Source organism: Leptodactylus fuscus, chromosome 3 (assembly GCF_031893055.1).
Source record: "Leptodactylus fuscus isolate aLepFus1 chromosome 3, aLepFus1.hap2, whole genome shotgun sequence".
NCBI lineage: Eukaryota > Metazoa > Chordata > Amphibia > Anura > Leptodactylidae > Leptodactylus > Leptodactylus fuscus.
Genome location: NC_134267.1, coordinates 30,099,718 through 30,123,078, shown reverse-complemented (window position 1 = coordinate 30,123,078; position 23,361 = coordinate 30,099,718). Strand labels below are relative to the sequence as shown.

General features: G+C 46.9%; 1 protein-coding gene across 1 annotated transcript; it reads right to left on the bottom strand.

Annotated features, from left to right (window-relative positions):
* Nucleotides 1-1,875: 1,875 nt before the first annotated feature.
* AARS2 (alanyl-tRNA synthetase 2, mitochondrial) lies at nt 1,876-22,284 on the bottom strand. The gene is given in 23 exon segments (XM_075267362.1): nt 1,876-3,022; nt 4,866-4,976; nt 5,175-5,261; nt 6,504-6,614; nt 6,965-7,087; nt 7,389-7,497; nt 7,612-7,721; nt 8,552-8,689; nt 9,033-9,173; nt 9,387-9,500; nt 9,578-9,747; nt 9,824-9,971; nt 10,809-10,936; nt 11,006-11,117; nt 11,337-11,375; nt 11,456-11,564; nt 11,852-11,997; nt 12,077-12,221; nt 19,894-20,085; nt 20,173-20,318; nt 21,392-21,580; nt 21,999-22,257; nt 22,259-22,284. Coding segments are annotated over 23 exon segments (3,030 nt in total). The 3' UTR covers nt 1,876-2,845.
* Between the last annotated feature and the right edge of the window lie 1,077 nt (nt 22,285-23,361).

Sequence of the window (23,361 nt, the reverse complement as noted above, 5' to 3'; positions counted from 1 at the left end):
CCTCTCTTCCGGGAGACGTAGCTCCGCCTCCTTACATCCTATCGACTGGTTACTAGTTTCCTTGAAAAGTAGAGATCTAGAGCTTTCCAATGAGGAGTAAATCAACCCTGTATACCGAAAGGTCCCAGCGTGGTGGGTAGGTGCGCGCCGGTACTGTCTGCTCCGGTACTATCCGCCCTATCGAAAATCCGAGAGAAACGTTTTAAAAAGAGATCCGCCCTACCAAAATATACCAGAATTGTGCTTCTGGGACCTTATGTGGAGGAGCTGCGGCCTCCCAAAGTGGGCCTATTTCACCCCATTTGAAAGTCATTATGACGCATGGGATTTTTCAAAAAAACAATCAGACCTTGATTGGTGAAAAGAATCCAAAAGGAGTTTATTTCAGGAAATCCAGTTTTAACAAAAAAATAATTCTTCAGAAAATCTCCATAGTGTGTACAACAAACACCTTGTACCTCAGGCTGCCATAGTCTCACAAACTATTCATCATGTGAACTTCACCAACACACACTCAGCTTTCTGGGAATTGGAATCATTTTATATTTATATATTTATTAGACATTCCCCATAATTCTCTGCCGTTTTCTCTATAAAACCCTGGAGTTGCTGCAGACTTGCCTCTTATAAGGTCAGTGCAGACACACCCCAGTGCAACTCCACTACTGCAGGTAAATATGCAAGAAAGAAGAAATCACATGTAAACATAACACAAAACCGTATATCTCTTCACAGGTATGGTTTTTTTTTAGTGGCACTCCCACTTTTTTCGTGCACTGTGGTGTTTACCTTGGCGCTATTTGAGGCCTTCGAAAAAAAAAAAAAAAGACTATATTTTTATAGATCCGGCGGTAAACCGGGCTCTTGATGGGCACTTTACCACTTATTTAACTGTTTTCTCACCTTTTGTTTCACTCTGTCACCTTTTTGTGTGTCAACGAAGGGATGCTGTACTCTTTTGGAACGCCCCGACGGTCGTTTGGAGGTGAGGCCTGTAATGGGCTTCCCTCCTGTCTTTTTGGTGACCTGCTCTGGGTCGACTGGGGCAGGCGCTGATACTTGATCTGAGTCCAGGAGTATCCCAGGTGGTGGCAGCCCAGGGGGAAACTGGACGACTGGTCAGTCCCCCCCTCCCCCACAAAAAAAAGGAATTATGAATACAAATTATAAAAAAAAAAAATTAAATTGGGGGGTATGGGTTGGGGTCAAATAGAGATGCAAAAAAGCTACCCATAGGAGGGTGGGCAGCAGGAGGGTGGCCTGAAGGAGGTTGCCCAGCTGAAAGGTGGCCCCCCCACAGGAGGCTGGCGAAGAGGAGGCTGCAATGATGTCACATTGTAATACCCATACCCAACATGGGAAGGTCCAAGTTGGAATGTACCTTCTGGCAGGCCCATAACCTGCCGGGACTGGGTTGTGAGATAACCCAGTCCTGGCAGGCTAGGAGCAGACCGAAAGCCTGACACCACAGCTGGGATAAAGGCCATACAATCATCCTGACGATCAGGGGGCAACTGGCGACAGGAAGCTGCCACCCAATGGCCAAAAATTTCAAAACGGTCCTCACTGTCCACCCTCTGGACAAAGGACAGAGCCTCAGTCAGCAACTGCATTTGCCTGTCCATTATCTGGGGGGTACTTTCAGCTTGCTCCACGGCGGAAGGTGTGAGGGCACGAGGGGCCTGACGTCGCCTTGTTCTCAGCCGGGGAGCTTCCTCCAGCTAGGGCCCTTCCTCTGTAGAGGCGTGAGTCGGGTTAGGGTTGAAGTTCGGGTTAGGATTGAGATTAGGGTTGAGGTAGAAGTTAAGATTAGGCTTAGGATTGAAGTTAGAGTTGAAGTTCGGGTTAGGATTGAGGTTAGGGTTGAAGTTAGGGTTAAAGTAAGGGTTGGGGTTAGGATAAGAGATTAGGTTTCAGGATTAGCTGCAACCGACTCAGATGCACTAGGATTGGGTGCAACCGACTCTCTATATGACCCCTCTCGCTGAAGTGCTCTGTGTCCAGCAGATGCTTTGGAAACGTCTGGCTTTGTGTGAAGTAGAAGAGGCAATGTTGAGAACTTTCCATCTTCCTCCTGTCCAGCAGAACTTTAATAAGGTAGCCCCATCCATAGTTACCTTCAGCATGACCAATGGTCTCACCTTAAAGGTACAGTACACCAATAACCACCTCCTACAACACACCGTATACAGAGCAGATATTTATCTGTATTTTCTCCATAGGAGAGCAGTGCGGAGACGACAGACCCTCCGGCCTACAGGTAAACGTCCCACAAGAAGGATTTACCGTCCATATGTCCATCACCTCCACACAGCACACCACTAAATGTCACCAGAGACGACAAGGAATAAAGGTGTAGTCAGTGTAAACTCTGCGTGTCCATTGTGATCTCCACCCCAGGCGGCCGATGCAGCTCCATTTCTGAACATCACAGACCTCGAGTGACATCACATCTACTCCTATCACATCCAAAGCTGCATTCATAAATAGGCAGGTGTAATGCATTGTAGAATATAAATCAGTCTACACGTCTTCCCTTCACTCCAGTAGAGCATGCCCCATACATACAAAGAACCGGCAGGGGTGCATGGAGTGGTTTCCACAGAATGAATTTTAAAGGAGTAGCAGAATTTTGTCGGCAGCCTTGGCTGTGAATGAGTAGAACATATGATGTAATAACAGTTGTTACTGCAGCTCTGGCTGTGACTGGTGTAAGGTCCCAACGTAACAGCAGAATTACGACTGCAGCTTTGGCGTAAGCTCACAGAGCTAATAATGCTTTCTGACTTTGCGGTTTGAGGGCTGCACTTTGTTTCAGTCTAGTATCTGAGCCTCCACGTCACTGTCACGAATCTTCCTGCTGCTTCATCTGTGCATAATTCACAGCATTCTGCAGGACATCATTCAGGGTCTCACTAGTTCCGCTTCCATTAGCCACAATAGTGGAGCCGCCTGCTTTGCCCTTCATTGCTGAACACACAGCGACGGCCCAGTCAGCTGCAGACAGACCAGACCCAGAGCCCTGTGGAAGACAAAGAAAGTATGTGACCCCTGGATCAACTGGCAAAATGGCAGAAGCAGCGGAGAAAGGGGCCACTGCATAAGAAAAATTGGACTTGGCCAGATTATTCCAGAAATAGCGCCACACTTGTCCACGGTTTGTGCAGAATACTGCATTTCAGCTCCACTGAAGTAAATGGGGTGAAGCTGCAATACCGCACACAACCTGAGGACAAGTGTGCCGCTGTGTAGAAGTCGTCAGGTTAGTCTGATTCTGGACAACACCAGCAAGGCCACACTCCTGCAATTTCTTGCCCATGTAGTGCAGCTTAGGCTACTATTAGAGAACAATGTGGAGGCCTGTGAATGTACCTGAATTATTTGATGTGCCATACATGAGCCCTGACTTATGGTCTTGTGCAAACCTGCAGCCTAAATCTTCCATCATGCATATGGCTTGCAGGAAACAGGTCAGAACTTCATCACACGAGTCTAAGTCCTATCTAACAGCAGCAAGTAATAGGGGACCGGGGTTCTGTCACTGCACAGTTGTGTGTATGGGATGTATTTTCAACTCGTCCCTTTGGCCTTGATGAAAGATTTCTCCCTTTCAGCTCTTAAAAGCAGGAGGTAAATGATTGCAGTTTGAAGCTGCATCTCATAGTATACACAGGAGATTGTGCACACTGCGAACAAGGATAGTACAGATATGCACTGTGTGTTAGAAAGAGCAATGTGAAGCTGTAACTTAGAAAATACACTTCAGATTCTGCACACAGTATGCAGAGACAGTGTGAATCCAGAAAGAGCTGTGTGAAGCTGTAACTCAGAAAATACACTGCAGATTCTGCACACAGTATGCAGAGACAGTATAGACAATGTGAATCCAGAAAGAGCAGTGTGTGAAGCTGTAGCTCATAGGATACATAGGGCTTTTAGCACACAGTGAACACAATGACAATTTGAGCCAGGAAGTGAGAAGCAAACCTCAGACCATATGCTGGAGATTGTGCACACAGCACATACAGTACAGTCACACTGTCATTTAGGGAAGATGGAAAATCTGAGTGTATCTCTAAAGATACACTGCACATTGTGCACACAGCACATAAAGATAGTATAGGCAAGCTATTTAAGTCAGGGGAATCGGTATGTCATAGAATATCAAGAAGATTCTGCACACAGCACACAAACAGTTTAGACAGGTAGTGTGAAGCAGGGCAATTTTATAACTTTGCAGCAAATCACTGTATGAACTCACCAAGCATATCAACCCACCCGTGGCCTATCATTTCACCCAGGTCGTGTCACCCAACACCACTTCTACTCCTTTAAAAATAATACCTGCAGCAGAACTCAATGTATGGAGGAGGACCAAGGATGGGGACCGTGGTGAGGAAGGAGGGGGAGGTGTCTGGGAGCTGCCAGGAGGATTTGTCAGAGTGGGATTTTTAGGATTTAAGTAGAGGCACTACTATCATCCTCTGACAACTGTCAGTGAATGGGAGCATTCTAGCTCACACACAGATGCTGAAATCCTGTTCTAGTCCTGCTCGCAGAGCTGAGGATTTGTTACACTGTTATTTGAGCAGCAGAAATCCCTTTCCTGTCTTGACAGTTTGTTACAATGTGTCTGGAGTCTCTAGTTTCTTGGAGCAGCAGGACTTTCCTGTTACATAACGAACTGCTGTGATGCATCGTATAAATGCCGCACAACAGATGACACTTGGCATTATTTGTGCAGATGTCATTGTAGAATGTGCTGAGACTCTGGAGCTCTAGAACTATTTCTCCTAAATAGACGCTGGTTAAAAGAGAGCTGAGCATATGAGGCGAGACTACAACCTCCATGAGACACCACTCACCTTCGGGACATGACAGGCGCACAGCACTTTCCCAGAGCTTTGCTTGCTGAGCAGCATCACAGCGGAGCCCGGACGTCTGGCACACACCTGATTCACCAACTTCACCAGCACCTACCAGAGACACAGAGGTGAAGGCACAAGGAGCAACGAAATCATACAAGAGGCGAAAGTCGCCCCAATATAGTCCGAAAAGTAGTGACAGGGACAACTCCAGGACTACTCATGGGAGCATTATTACTGAACTGTAAGTTACAAATCCTCCTGTGACAAAATGGTGAACCCCAACATCAAATGTCCCAGATAACTCACTGGTAAAGATTCTACACACACAGAGTCCACGATGAATGGCTGATGGGGGGAGTAGTTCTCCACAAGACTCTCAACCTTCTCCATAGCCTGAGACAGGGAATAGATGTAAATAAGAGAGAAGTGGCAAAATTAATCTATAGATATATCCTGTATTATACTCCAGAGCTGTGCTCACTATTCTGCTGGTACAGTCACTGTGTACATACATTACATTACTTATCCTGTACTGATCCTGAGTTACATCCTGTATTATACTCCAGAGCTGTGCTCACTATTCTGCTGGTACAGTCACTGTGTACATACATTACATTACTTATCCTGTATTATACTGCAGAGCTGCGCTCACTATTCTGCTGGTACAGTCACTGTGTACATACATTACTTATCCTGTACTGATCCTGAGTTACATCCTGTATTATACTCCAGAGCTGCACTCACTATTCTGCTGGTACAGTCACTGTATACATACATTACTTATCCTGTACTGATCCTGAGTTACATCCTGTATTATACCCCAGAGCTGCGCTCACTATTCTGCTGGTGCAGTCACTGTGTACATACATTACATTACTTATTCTGTATTATACTCCAGAGCTGTGCTCACTATTCTGCTCTTACAGTCACTGTGTACATACATTACATTACTTATCCTGTACTGATCCTGAGTTATATCCTGTATTATACTCCAGAGCTGCGCTCACTATTCTGCTGGTGCAGTCACTGTGTACACACATTACATTACTTATCCTGTATTATACTCCAGAGCTGTGCTCACTATTCTGCTGGTACAGTCACTGTGTACATACATTACATTACTTATCCTGTACTGATCCTGAGTTACATCCTGTATTATACCCCAGAGCTGCGCTCACTATTCTGCTGGTGCAGTCACTGTGTACATACATTACATTACTTATCCTGTACTGATCCTGAGTTACATCCTGTATTATACTCCAGAGCTGCGCTCACTATTCTGCTGGTACAGTCACTGTATACATACATTACATTACTAATCCTGTACTGATCTTGAGTTACATCCTGTATTATACTCCAGAGCTGCACTCACTATTCTGCTGGTGCAGTCCCTGTGTACATACATTACTTATCCTGTACTGATCCTGAGTTATATCCTGTGTTATACTCCAGAGCTGTGCTCACTATTCTGCTGGTACAGTCACTGTGTACATACATTACATTACTTATCCTGAGTATTGTTATCTATACATCAGCTGTATCGATCCTGAATGTGTCCAGTAACAACCAGCAGAATAGGGAGTGCTGCTCTGAAGTACAATAGAGGCTATAACATAATGCTGCCATCATTCTCACCTGTCGCTCTTCCACCTTGCGTAAGGCCGTGTTTGCAGATTTCTGCAAAGACTTGAGAGTTGCCTGTAGTTCCTTCCTCTGCCATTGAGGCATGGAGGCGTTATCCACACTCTGAAATAGAAAAAACACACTGCATGTTCCGGCAAATATTTCATTTCCTCTTAGTTTGAAGGTCTCTGTAGACTCTCAGCAGATGGAGAGATTGTTGTTTACATCTATAAAGATCTAGAACTTCCCACAGCTGAGGGTTTGTTACAATATGTTAGTCTGGAAAATCCTCTGTGAGGAATAATACATGAACAGCACAAAGCAGAGTAAAAATCGAGACAGGGATGCAGAGCTGCACATGACGCAAAAGCCAAAAATACCACCAATATTTTATAGTGACCCCTCCCCACAAACCCCCTTCTCTCAGTCCCACTCTGCTCCTTTACACTCTTCATTTCCCTCCTTGCACTCACATCTGATAAGACTCCAATCTCCTTGGACAGCTGCTGGGCGTCACTCAGGGTGTTCGGCCTCGTCCTCATGCGCTCACTGATGGCCTCCACCTCTCTGCACAAGACCTGACCAGTCTCTCGTGCCTGTGGAAGACGATTAATACACCAGAGTCACTAGGACTGCAGGATTCTAGAGGTGACTAGAGTATAGGAATGGTAACTGCAGCTCTGGTGGTGACTGGAGTATAAGAATGGTAAATGCAGCTCTGAAGGTGACTGGAGTATAAGAATGGTAAATGCAGCTCTGAAGGTGACAAGTACAAGAATGATAAATTCAGCTCTGGAGGTGACTGGAGTATTAGAATAGTAAATAGTTCTGGAAGTGACTGCAGTATGAGAATGTTAAATGCAGCTCTGGAGGTGATTAGAGTATTTGCCCTATAACCTTTTTGGCTTCTTCTCCGGTCACGGCGATGAGTCGGACGATCCCTTTCACAAGCGGTTTTTCTGAGACTATCACCAGGTCCTCAATGGCTCCAGTGCGGAGCAGATGTCTGTGTAGAGAGGAGAAGATGGGGGGCTCCTGGGTGAACGTGACATGTGATGGGAGGCCCTTACTAATAATGTACTATGGGATAGGGGAGGGGTAATATAAAGAGACTCCTCACGTGCCACAGCAGAGCTCCACAGACGTCTGCAGACCATCCCAACAGCTCCGATTCATCAACTTCTCCACAGGGACCCCGACAGAGACCACACGTACTGGATCTGGGTACACCTGCCAAGAGGAAGACCCTTGTATTAAATTGTATTAACCCTGGCAGAACTGTCATAAGGAAGGAGACGTGACAACTGGTAATATTCTGATGCTAAATCTGAAGTTGTCACTTATGTAGCCGCCTCGTCTAAGATAATTGAAGGGTCTCAAGTCATTTATGGGACTGATTTTGGCTTAAAAGGACTATCATTGGAAATAGAGATAATAGTTATGCCTGGCCTTGGGATTTGACATCTTGAGTCTGATGCATTTAGGGTTAGTTCACATGGTGGAAAATGAAGAGGAAATTCTTCTTCATTTTCCGCTGCCAGCTTTTTTGCGCGGCTAGCCGCGATGGGATGCCCGATGAATGGGCCTAATCAGGAGGGAGTCTTGAGCCACAGACGCCGCGGCTGACTCGGCCACAGAATTCACCTGAAGATAGGGCATGTCACTTTTTTTCCGCTTGTTGTAAAAAAATTTCTAGCGGGAAAAAAACTGCGGGTGACTCCCATTGAAACGAATGGGAGGCGTTTTATTAGGCGGATTTTGAGGCAGTTCCGCATCAAAAACCACCTGCAAAAAACTCTGTGTGAACTGACTCTTAGAGTTCTGCTCTGAGTCTTGGTTTTGTGAAAAATTTTTTTCTTATATGACAACCATTATTTGTTGGGCCCTGAGACTGGATCATTCTCCAGGGTTTCTACTATAAAGTATGGGGGTGTGGAGAGACGAGGCCATATATGACAGAGAGTGAGGAGGCATTACAGGGACATCTTACACCATGCCCACGCTCTACTTATTCACACTTCTGACACTTTACATCTCCCACAATACAATGCAGCTCCTACCTCATCCACAGTCCTCAGACCTTGGATACATTTGGCGTCAGATAGTGGGATGTGCGCCGTGTCAATCTCCAGGTCTTGTGCAATCAGATCCTGCAGCAACTTCTCCACCTCCTGCAGCTGCCGCCCGCTCACAGCACCCTATAGATAGAGACATACATGTCTATTACACCTCCAGAGCCCTATAGATAGTGAAATATGTCTATTACACCTTCAGTATCCTATAGATAGTAATATATGTCTATTAGTATATGCTAGTATATATGTTCCACCAACTGTAGCTGCCGCCTGCTCACCGCACCCTACAGATGTCTGTTTACATGTCCAGGACCCTATAAATATATGATTATTACACCTTCAGGACCCTATAGATACAGACATATGTCTATTACACGCCAGTATATATTTATCACATGAAGAGGCCGAGCCCTGGGATTCCTGGTAACCATATAGGGGATTTACACTCGTATTTCAGTCTCCTCACCGTGACGCTGACATCAAAGCGCAGGCGTTCTGCTGTGACATGTGACCCGCGCTGAGCTGTTTTCTCTCCAAGGACCTGACGCAGGGCAAAGTTCAGCAGGTGGGTGGCGCTGTGCTTCACCATACATGCCAGGCGCTGGCCCTGGGGGTAGAGAGAGGCCATAACAACATGACATCAGCGACTATTCATCACATAATATATTACAGGTCAGTAGGTATGTTAGCGCCCCCCACAGGACACTGCTCTGTCCTCTTTGTACAACAACAAGGTACACGAGACAGCAAACCAGCAGAAGCAAGGAAGAGATTAAACTAAGTCAAGTGTCCAAGTGATCAGGTTGTCAGCTATAAATACCTCATCCAGAAACAGCACAAGGCAATCCCCAACTCTCAGCGGTTCAGCGGCGGTGACTTCATGCACCACGTAACCTCCTGCCACGTGTACAGACTCCACCGGGAATAAGATGTCCTGTAGGGAGGGTACAGGGGCGTCAGACCACAGGGAGGAGTAGGAGGAATACAGAGCATATGGACGGATCCTGTTACCTGCTCCCCTTCTCGTATAAAGTACCCCAGATCACAGCTCTGCCCCCCCTGCTCAGCGTAGTAACAGGTCTGGTCCAGGATGACCCCGCAGCGCTGACCTCGGTCCACCTCTGACAACAGGGACTGGTCCTTGTACAGCATCAGTACGGTGGCCTGGCAGGGACCAAACACTGCAGGAAGGAGACATATAAGAGGATGATCCAGAGAGGAATGATCAACAATAAGGCAAAATGGCGGCCATCTTACCGTATCTCCCGTCAGCTCCAAGGCTGTAGTTGTATTTTGGTGAATCGTTGGTGCTGGAGACTCTCCTGCGCTGCAGCTCTGCCAGAGAGTGAACGTCCAGCTGCAGCCGGGTCGGGGTCTCATCCGCTTGTTGGTTTCTGACCTTCATCTACATGCAGAAAGCATGGAGGAAATAAATGTGATACCACAGTCTGGGAATTCATGAACAGAATGTCAGATCCACACTCCTGTACGTCCGACTTTGTGTCTGGCCAAAAGAAACTGTTTCCCCACGGAGAGGCTGCATACGGACACCGACAGTTTGCTTTTTAAACTGACTGTGGGAAGCCGTCCCCTATGCAGTTACTCCGGGAATTAGGATGGAAATCCAAGAGGTGAACAGCGGCTCAAGTGTGAATGGCCCCCCTTTAGCAGCGCTTTACAGCAGACACCAGCATAACAATACACTGATTGGCTAGTGGGGAGGGGGAGAGCTACAACTCTACAGATACAGAGGATCTGCAGCTGCAGGAGGTTGCAGTTTTCATTAAGGAAGTTGAAAGATGTGTAGGAGTGCTCACCTGCCACCTTGCAGCACACTACTGGTCTGGGCATCTTCTTCTCTGCAGGATCCCGCCGCACAATGTCAGTACGTCTTGACGCTGGCAGGAACAAGCTGCAATTGCACTGGTTCACCGCCCATCACCAGGATGGTACAGGAAGGTATGGAGTCTCTGCAACCACTGTGCTATGTTGGCATAAAGATGGCAGCCACCAGCATAGCACAGCGGTTAAGATGGCGTCCGCCATCTTTATTGTTATAATACTGCCTGAGGCCCAAGTGCCGGGCCAGATAACACAAGGTGGTGGGCTGAATTTGGCCTGCGGGCCTTGTGTTTGACATCTGTGCCCTATCGACTTCCCGCTACCAGTTGAAAAATTATGGTATTCACCAACACACTGTAGCAAACTTTTAGATTGATCATTGGTGTGGACAGTCACTGACCTCGGCTTCCTCCACAGCCAGCTGGTCAAGAGCCGCCATATCCAGGGAAAGCCCTCTCTCCTCCAACATCAATCCGATCAGATCGAGAGGGAAGCCCAGGTTCCTGTACAGAGACCAGGCCACGCCCACTGCGGAGAAAGCACAAGACGTAAGAGCGCAGAATGCCACAGTCACCCCCAAGTTGTCACATCACTTACCTGGAAATACCTTACTAGTCCCTCCTTGTTGAATAGTGCGGTCAATGATATGACGCCCCCGCTGGAGGGAGATCAGAAACGCCTCCTCGTTGTCATTCAAAATCCTCATGATCTAAACCACAACCAGAAACAGGTGAAAGTCATCTATACTCCTCAACACTGATAATGTAACACCAAGAATTGTGGAGATCCCAGGATGGACAGACCAGTAATGGAGACAATATATGAGTGCCATGACACCATGATACACTGCAGCAATCCCTCAGCAGCATGAGCAGGACTAGGTCAGGACAATTTCCAGATATTCTAGTAGGCATGAAGCATCACTAACCTGGGATTTCTCGCGCTGCAGCTCAGGATACGCCTCCCCCTGTAATATAACCACACAGCGATGAAGCATAATACAGGAGCTTATATCTGGTTGGTTTATGGGTGGGGGGCTCCACCTACCAGGATCTCCACCACCGTGGGAACCAAGGAGGACAACAAGCCTGGAGGAGCGTGGAGAACCTCAGAGGAGAAGCGGATGGCTCTGCGCAGGATGCGGCGTAGTATGAGTCTGAGAAGCAGAGAAGCCTTGGTTACATAGGGGCATCAATGGAGGTGGCAGCGGCCTCATATAGAAAATATACATTCTATGCTATAATACTCATACTGGAGGGCTTTTACAATGTACTGACCGACCAAGAGAACATCGCCCACGCCTGGCAAGGACCAGACTGACAGTAAATCACTCATGGAGTCTTGGCATATCCATGAAGATGAAAGGCAATGAATTACCCAATTTCTGGGATCTCTCCATTACCTAGAATCCAGAAATGGAGGACAAGATCTGTCAGCACTCACTCTGCTCCGGAGGGCCCTGGGTATACCCCATCAGCGATGCAGACCGCCAGAGTCCTGATGTGATCGGCCACCACACGATACGCCATGTCCACATGATGAGCGTCCTCCGTACCCAGTCTCCCCTGGTACGGAGGGGCCTGCGATCCCTAAGAAGCGAGATATTGGTTTGGGTCCTTCCAGAAGTGTCTACTCTAGATATCGGAGAATGTGATCTATAACACTCACCCTCTCGATGGCCCTCAGGATAGGTGTGAACAGGTCTGTGGCATAGTTGGAGCGTTTACCCTGAAGGACTGTGACCAATCTTTCTAGCCCCATCCCAGTGTCCACATGATGCCGCGGTAGCGGCCTGAGGCGTCCATCTGCCTCTCTGTCCAAAAATATATCAACACCAGGTTTTAGATTATCTGTTCTAATACACAAACACCTTGTTCTGGTGACATGTTATTGCAATTCAATGCCAGGATCTAGTTTCTTATTATACACCACAAATAGTGAGGACTTTATTATCCTGATCAGTCTACTACAAATTCAGGTTCTAGATGATCTAAAATAACTCCTCATTATAGGATCACCTGGCACCTCTTATGTTACATTAGGGATCTGTTCTAGATTATTATAATCTACCCGTAACACAATATGAACCCCGCACTGTATTCTAACCTAATACCCCAAATCTGGATCTAGGTAATCCTGACCTATTTGGAATAGTCTCCAAACAGGTTCTAGATTATGGAACCCAGGTAATCATGAATTATGTGTTAAAACTACCAGATACTCAGTAACACCAAGTGCACGAAAAAAGCGTGGGTGCCACACTAAAAAAAAACGTGCCCAGGATGCTTGCCAAAAAACGCACCCTTCCCCTAAAGGGGAGGGAGGTTCCTGACCAAACTCTTCCCCACAAGGACCAAAAGGTGACCGAGTGGGGTCGAGTAACCGATGGACCATCTGCCGGAGCAGAAGGTCCCCCAACGTCCGTTTTCCCCTCGGGCTGCCACCACCAAGGGTACCCAGGACTACCAGTCCTGTTTCTCTCCGGGCTGCCACCACCAGAGATACTCCTTGACTCAGGCAAAGAGGTCTGCGCCTGCCCCGGTTCCCCAGGACAGGTCGACTGACAGAGGAGAGAGACCCATTACAGGAGGAATCATCACAGAACAGAACATTCCCTCCAGTACTGGATTATGGTGACCCAGCTCTACAGTTTCCAGATTATCATCAACTGCCGGTACCGGCTACTGGACTCCATAGTCTAGAATTTACACTGCACACAGAACAGGGTTTAGAATTAAATTATCTTGAATAGCAGGTACTAGAAAGTAACCTACTTACATGAACACCAGGATCTAGGACCTGTCATACTACATGCACACCAGAATCTAGGACCTGTCATACTACATGCACACCAGAATCTAGAACCTGTCATACTACATGCACACCAGCATCTAGAACCTGTCATACTACATGCACACCAGAATCTAGGACCTGTCATACTACATGCACACCAGCATCTAGAACCTGTCATACTACATGCACACCAGCATCTAGAACCTGTCATACTACATGCACAACAGGATCTAGGACCTGTCATACTACATGCACACCAGAATCTAGGACCGGTCATACTACATGCACACCAGGATCTAGAACCTGTCATACTACATGCACACCAGGATCTAGAACCTGTCATACTACATGCACATCAGGATCTATAACCTGTCATACTACATGCACATCAGGATCTAGAACCTGTCATACTACATGCACATCAGGATCTAGAACCTGTCATACTACATGCACATCAGGATCTAGAACCTGTCATACTACATGCACATCAGGATCTAGAACCTGTCATACTACATGCACACCAGCATCTAGAACCTGTCATACTACATGCACACCAGCATCTAGAACCTGTCATACTACATGCACACCAGCATCTAGAACCTGTCATACTACATGCACAACAGGATCTAGGACCTGTCATACTACATGCACACCAGGATCTAGAACCTGTCATACTACATGCACACCAGCATCTAGAACCTGTCATACTACATGCACAACAGGATCTAGGACCTGTCATACTACATGCACACCAGAATCTAGGACCGGTCATACTACATGCACACCAGGATCTAGAACCTGTCATACTACATGCACACCAGGATCTAGAACCTGTCATACTACATGCACATCAGGATCTAGAACCTGTCATACTACATGCACATCAGCATCTAGGACCTGTCATACTACATGCACACCAGGATCTAGAACCTGTCATACTACATGCACATCAGGATCTAGAACCTGTCATACTACATGCACACCCGCATCTAGAACCTGTCATACTACATGCACACCAGCATCTAGAACCTGTCATACTACATGCACACCAGCATCTAGAACCTGTCATACTACATGCACACCAGCATCTAGAACCTGTCATACTACATGCACACCAGCATCTAGAACCTGTCATACTACATGCACAACAGGATCTAGGACCTGTCATACTACATGCACACCAGCATCTAGGACCTGTCATACTACATGCACACCAGGATCTAGGACCTGTCATACTACATGCACACCAGCATCTAGAACCTGTCATACTACATGCACACCAGGATCTAGAACCTGTCATACTACATGCACACCAGCATCTAGAACCTGTCATACTACATGTACAACAGGATCTAGGACCTGTCATACTACATGCACAACAGGATCTAGGACCTGTCATACTACATGCACACCAGGATCTAGAACCTGTCATACTACATGCACACCAGCATCTAGAACCTGTCATACTACATGCACACCAGCATCTAGAACCTGTCATACTACATGCACACCAGCATCTAGAACCTGTCATACTACATGCACAACAGGATCTAGGACCTGTCATACTACATGCACACCAGCATCTAGGACCTGTCATACTACATGCACACCAGGATCTAGGACCTGTCATACTACATGCACACCAGCATCTAGAACCTGTCATACTACATGCACACCAGGATCTAGAACCTGTCATACTACATGCACACCAGCATCTAGAACCTGTCATACTACATGTACAACAGGATCTAGGACCTGTCATACTACATGCACAACAGGATCTAGGACCTGTCATACTACATGCACACCAGCATCTAGGACCTGTCATACTACATGCACATCAGGATCTAGAACCTGTCATACTACATGCACATCAGGATCTAGAACCTGTCATACTACATGCACATCAGGATCTAGAACCTGTCATACTACATGCACACCAGCATCTAGAACCTGTCATACTACATGCACACCAGTATCTAGAACCTGTCATACTACATGCACATCAGGATCTAGAACCTGTCATACTACATGCACACCAGCATCTAGAACCTGTCATACTACATGCACACCAGCATCTAGAACCTGTCATACTACATGCACAACAGGATCTAGGACCTGTCATACTACATGCACACCAGAATCTAGGACCGGTCATACTACATGCACACCAGGATCTAGAACCTGTCATACTACATGCACACCAGGATCTAGAACCTGTCATACTACATGCACACCAGGATCTAGAACCTGTCATACTACATGCACATCAGGATCTAGAACCTGTCATACTACATGCACATCAGGATCTACAACCTGTCATACTACATGCACACCAGGATCTAGAACCTGTCATACTACATGCACATCAGGATCTACAACCTGTCATACTACATGCCCATCAGGATCTAGAACCTGTCATACTACATGCACATCAGGATCTAGAACCTGTCATACTACATGCACACCAGGATCTAAAACCTGTCATACTACATGCACATCAGGATCTAGAACCTGTCATACTACATGCACATCAGGATCTAGAACCTGTCATATTACATGCACATCAGGATCTAGAACCTGTCATACTACATGCACATCAGGATCTAGAACCTGTCATACTACATGCACATCAGGATCTAGAACCTGTCATACTACATGCACACCAGCATCTAGAACCTGTCATACTACATGCACACCAGCATCTAGAACCTGTCATACTACATGCACACCAGCATCTAGAACCTGTCATACTACATGCACACCAGCATCTAGAACCTGTCATACTACATGCACAACAGGATCTAGGACCTGTCATACTACATGCACACCAGCATCTAGAACCTGTCATACTACATGCACACCAGCATCTAGAACCTGTCATACTACATGCACAACAGGATCTAGGACCTGTCATACTACATGCACACCAGCATCTAGAACCTGTCATACTACATGCACACCAGCATCTAGAACCTGTCATACTACATGCACACCAGCATCTAGAACCTGTCATACTACATGCACACCAGCATCTAGAACCTGTCATACTACATGCACACCAGCATCTAGAACCTGTCATACTACATGCACACCAGCATCTAGAACCTGTCATACTACATGCACACCAGCATCTAGAACCTGTCATACTACATGCACACCAGCATCTAGAACCTGTCATACTACATGCACAACAGGATCTAGGACCTGTCATACTACATGCACACCAGCATCTAGGACCTGTCATAATACATGCACACCAGGATCTAGGACCTGTCATACTACATGCACACCAGCATCTAGAACCTGTCATACTACATGCACACCAGGATCTAGAACCTGTCATACTACATGCACACCAGCATCTAGAACCTGTCATACTACATGTACAACAGGATCTAGGACCTGTCATACTACATGCACAACAGGATCTAGGACCTGTCATACTACATGCACACCAGCATCTAGGACCTGTCATACTACATGCACATCAGGATCTAGAACCTGTCATACTACATGCACATCAGGATCTAGAACCTGTCATACTACATGCACATCAGGATCTAGAACCTGTCATACTACATGCACACCAGCATCTAGAACCTGTCATACTACATGCACACCAGCATCTAGAACCTGTCATACTACATGCACATCAGGATCTAGAACCTGTCATACTACATGCACACCAGCATCTAGAACCTGTCATACTACATGCACACCAGCATCTAGAACCTGTCATACTACATGCACAACAGGATCTAGGACCTGTCATACTACATGCACACCAGAATCTAGGACCGGTCATACTACATGCACACCAGGATCTAGAACCTGTCATACTACATGCACACCAGGATCTAGAACCTGTCATACTACATGCACATCAGGATCTAGAACCTGTCATACTACATGCACATCAGGATCTACAACCTGTCATACTACATGCACACCAGGATCTAGAACCTGTCATACTACATGCACATCAGGATCTACAACCTGTCATACTACATGCCCATCAGGATCTAGAACCTGTCATACTACATGCACATCAGGATCTAGAACCTGTCATACTACATGCACACCAGGATCTAAAACCTGTCATACTACATGCACATCAGGATCTAGAACCTGTCATACTACATGCACATCAGGATCTAGAACCTGTCATACTACATGCACACCAGCATCTAGAACCTGTCATACGACATGCACACCAGCATCTAGAACCTGTCATACTACATGCACACCAGCATCTAGAACCTGTCATACTACATGCACACCAGCATCTAGAACCTGTCATACTACATGCACAACAGGATCTAGGACCTGTCATACTACATGCACACCAGGATCTAGAACCTGTCATACTACATGCACACCAGCATCTAGAACCTGTCATACTACATGCACAACAGGATCTAGGACCTGTCATACTACATGCACACCAGCATCTAGAACCTGTCATACTACATGCACAACAGGATCTAGGACCTGTCATACTACATGCACACCAGGATCTAGAACCTGTCATACTACATGCACACCAGCATCTAGAACCTGTCATACTACATGCACAACAGGATCTAGGACCTGTCATACTACATGCACACCAGCATCTAGAACCTGTCATACTACATGCACACCAGCATCTAGAACCTGTCATACTACATGCACACCAGCATCTAGAACCTGTCATACTACATGCACACCAGCATCTAGAACCTGTCATACTACATGCACACCAGCATCTAGAACCTGTCATACTACATGCACACCAGCATCTAGAACCTGTCATACTACATGCACACCAGCATCTAGAACCTGTCATACTACATGCACACCAGCATCTAGAACCTGTCATACTACATGCACACCAGCATCTAGAACCTGTCATACTACATGCACAACAGGATCTAGGACCTGTCATACTACATGCACACCAGCATCTAGGACCTGTCATACTACATGCACACCAGGATCTAGGACCTGTCATACTACATGCACACCAGCATCTAGAACCTGTCATACTACATGCACACCAGGATCTAGAACCTGTCATACTACATGCACACCAGCATCTAGAACCTGTCATACTACATGTACAACAGGATCTAGGACCTGTCATACTACATGCACAACAGGATCTAGGACCTGTCATACTACATGCACACCAGCATCTAGGACCTGTCATACTACATGCACATCAGGATCTAGAACCTGTCATACTACATGCACATCAGGATCTAGAACCTGTCATACTACATGCACATCAGGATCTAGAACCTGTCATACTACATGCACATCAGGATCTAGAACCTGTCATACTACATGCACACCAGCATCTAGAACCTGTCATACTACATGCACACCAGCATCTAGAACCTGTCATACTACATGCACAACAGGATCTAGGACCTGTCATACTACATGCACACCAGAATCTAGGACCGGTCATACTACATGCACACCAGGATCTAGAACCTGTCATACTACATGCACACCAGGATCTAGAACCTGTCATACTACATGCACATCAGGATCTAGAACCTGTCATACTACATGCACATCAGGATCTACAACCTGTCATACTACATGCACACCAGGATCTAGAACCTGTCATACTACATGCACATCAGGATCTACAACCTGTCATACTACATGCCCATCAGGATCTAGAACCTGTCATACTACATGCACATCAGGATCTAGAACCTGTCATACTACATGCACACCAGGATCTAAAACCTGTCATACTACATGCACATCAGGATCTAGAACCTGTCATACTACATGCACATCAGGATCTAGAACCTGTCATACTACATGCACACCAGCATCTAGAACCTGTCATACTACATGCACACCAGCATCTAGAACCTGTCATACTACATGCACACCAGCATCTAGAACCTGTCATACTACATGCACACCAGCATCTAGAACCTGTCATACTACATGCACAACAGGATCTAGGACCTGTCATACTACATGCACACCAGGATCTAGAACCTGTCATACTACATGCACACCAGCATCTAGAACCTGTCATACTACATGCACAACAGGATCTAGGACCTGTCATACTACATGCACACCAGCATCTAGGACCTGTCATACTACATGCACAACAGGATCTAGGACCTGTCATACTACATGCACACCAGCATCTAGGACCTGTCATACTACATGCACACCAGGATCTAGAACCTGTCATACTACATGCACACCAGGATCTAGAACCTGTCATACTACATGCACACCAGGATCTAGAACCTGTCATACTACATGCACACCAGGATCTAGGATCTACCTGTTATACTGCATGCACACCAGGATCTAGGACCTACCTGTCATACTACATGCACAACAGGATCTAGGACCTGTCATACTACATGCACACCAGCATCTAGGACCTGTCATACTACATGCACAACAGGATCTAGGACCTGTCATACTACATGCACACCAGCATCTAGGACCTGTCATACTACATGCACACCAGGATCTAGAACCTGTCATACTACATGCACACCAGGATCTAGAACCTGTCATACTACATGCACACCAGGATCTAGAACCTGTCATACTACATGCACACCAGGATCTAGGATCTACCTGTTATACTGCATGCACACCAGGATCTAGGACCTACCTGCCATACTACATGGATACCAGATTTTAGGACCTACCTATTATACTGCATGAACACCAGGTTCCAGATCTCCACCACCTCAGGACTATCCCGATTCACCAGAGCTGCAGCATTTCGACCTCCAACGTGATCATAGTGAATCTCTGTGCAGGGCCCACAGGGGCCCGTGTCCCCCATTTCCCAGAAGTTTTCCTTCAGGCCAAATGGCAGGATACGTGATGGTGGTACACTGACAGGGAGACACAAATGATGAGGATCTCCGCTAATGCACATGAGGTCCTGAACATAAAATCTGAGAAGTCACCAAAGAACTTACCCCAGACTCAGCCAAATTTCCCTGGTCTCCTCATCTGCAGCAAGGCCAAGCTCTGGTTCTCCCTGAAAGTATGTGACATAGAGGCGATCAGGTGGGATCATGTACCCGACTGTCAGTAGCTCCCAGGCCATTCGGCACGCTTCATCCTGCAGGAACATGAAAAATACCAGATCATATTGAGGATGGGGCAGATATAATAACAGGGGGCAGATAATTGGTATGTGAAGTTATCAGATATAACAGGAGGCAGATAGCCAGTACGTGGTAGTATCAGATATAACAGGAGGCAGATAGCCGGTATGTGGTTGTATCAGATATAAAAGGGGGCAGATAGCCGGTATGTGGTTGTATCAGATATAAAAGGGGGCAGATAGCCGGTATGTGGTTGTATCAGATATAAAAGGGGGCAGATAGCCGGTATGTGGTTGTATCAGATATAAAAGGGGGCAGATAGCCGGTACGTGGTTGTATCAGATGTAACAGGGGGCAGATAGCCGGTACGTGGTTGTATCAGATATAACAGGGGGCAGATAGCCGGTACGTGGTTGTATCAGATGTAACAGGGGGCAGATAGCCGGTACGTGGTGGTATCAGATGTAACAGGAGACAGATAACCGATATGTGGTGGTATCAGATGTAACAGGGGGCAGATAGCCGGTATGTGGTTGTATCAGATGTAACGGGGCAGATAGCCGGTATGTGGTTGTATCAGATGTAATGGGGCAGATAGCCGGTACGTGGTTGTATCAGATGTAACAGGGGGCAGATAGCCGGTACGTGGTTGTATCAGATGTAACAGGGGGCAGATAGCCGGTACGTGGTTGTATCAGATGTAACAGGGGGCAGATAGCCGGTACGTGGTTGTATCAGATGTAACAGGGGGCAGATAGCCGGTACGTGGTTGTATCAGATGTAACAGGGGGCAGATAGCCGGTACGTGGTTGTATCAGATGTAACAGGGGGCAGATAGCCGGTACGTGGTTGTATCAGATGTAGCAGGGGGCAGATAGCCGGTACGTGGTTGTATCAGATGTAACAGGGGGCAGATAGCCGGTACGTGGTTGTATCAGATGTAACAGGGGGCAGATAGCCGGTACGTGGTTGTATCAGATGTAACAGGGGGCAGATAGCCGGTACGTGGTTGTATCAGATGTAACAGGGGGCAGATAGCCGGTACGTGGTGCAGGCAGGACCAGGGTTTATGGATTTCCTCCTATACCTTGAAGTAATCTCCAAACGACCAGTTCCCCAGCATCTCAAAGAAGGTGTGGTGGTAAACGTCTCGGCCCACGTCTTCCAGGTCGTTGTGTTTTCCTCCGGCTCGCACACACTTCTGACTGTTCACCACCCTGCGGTACTGAACCAGCTCACTCCGGGGATCCGCCGTCCCTAGGAAGATGGGCTTAAACTAGAGGAAAATATGAAGCGTCAGTCCCTGACCATAAAGATGAAGGAAGGGGGAGGGGCCATTGTATACAGAATGACATCTACTGGCAGCAGATTGAATTTGGGGTGTCTGTGACATAGTTCCCAATTGTCATGTGACCTTCAAGGGCGTGCACAGATGTGAAACGAATCTGATTTTCAGTGGCGCCATTAATAATAGTTGCCCCAGTGTAAGTGTATCTCTACCCTTAATCCGAGGTGAGGAGATACAGTGTGTTATAATCTACTACACATTATAATAACACAGTTCTGACACCTAGAACCCTCCTGTCAATCACCACAGTGGCTCCGCCCCACGGCTTCAAGCGCCTTGGCAACCTCAAAACACGCCCCCAACCTATAGCCAATAACGTGCTGCCCCGGACCCCACGTGACATCACCTGGTTCATGCCTGCATTAACGAAGAGCAGACTGGGATCTCCCCGTGGTCGCACTGAGGAGGACGGGACGTGCCGGTGTCCATGCCGCACCTCGAAATAGCTCAAGAAGGTGCTGCGGATGGCGGCAGAGGACGGGGAGGAAGCTGAGGATAAGGACCGGCGGTACAACGGCACCCGAGCGGCCAGTCCCCGGAGTAGGCGCAAGGGAGCCGCCATTTTACGAATGGCAAGGACGCATTGACTGGAACAGGGGGAGTGACATCACTTCCGGCCGATTCATGCGCATGTGCATTGCAGTTTATTTGGTTTAAAAGAAATGGAAAAGCTTTGAATTACGAAACTTTATTAAGAGGGTAACAAGAAGTAGATTTATCAGTTTGTGAGCATAATATCAATATTTATTTAGTAAATTTTGATATAAAATGGCTGAGGCCGCAGTGAGAGAGATGACGCAGCAAGAGACGGCTCAGATATTTCCACCATGGCCCCAGACGTTCGCCTGCCCTTGATGTTGGACACTCCAGGACCCACATGCATCAACCAATAGTCAATTGGGCTAGGGCCACACAGAAACTTCGGCTGTGACTCCTGTGACATGACCAAGTATCGCCATATCACCTTATTAATGGGAGTGACAGGATAAAGGCGATGCTGCAACCACTACTTGTTCTTGAAAAATAATCGAGAACGTTTCTAATATTTTTGTTTGCGATTCGCAGCACCCTCAGGTCTCAGGGGTGACGCATATTACTTACATGACATCACAGCCATCTTAGGAGTTGAGCCCAATGGTCCTCATTGCTGCACCCAGAGTACTGTCTCAGGCCCTGGACCCCTAGGTGTCTGTTCACATGTTGATTAAGCCTTCCATTGTTTTCAATAGGAAGCAGAGATCGAACCAAGGCGCTGATAATCTTAGCATCCTGCTTGACCTTCTGTGCTTGATTCAGCCACTGGTTAGTCCTGGGATTCGTATACTGGGATACCGTGTTGTGTTCTGTCCCATCTATGGGTGAGTTCACACTGAGTATACACCAGCTTATTCTGAACGTAAAACACGGTCAGAATAAGCAGCGTATAAAGCAGATCCCATTCATTTCTATGGGAGCCGGCAGACGAGCGCTCCCCATAGAAATGAATGGGCTGCTTTTTGCACTACGAGCAATCCCATTGAAGTGAATGGGAAGTGCCCGCGTGTACGGCTCGGCATGAGCAGAGCTTGCCGTACACGTGAGCGCTTCCCATTCACTTCAATGGGAGCACTCGTAGTGCAAAAAGCAGCCCATTCATTTCTATGGGGAGCGCTCGTCTGCCGGCTCCCATAGAAATGAATGGGATCTGCTTTATACGCTGCTTATTCTGA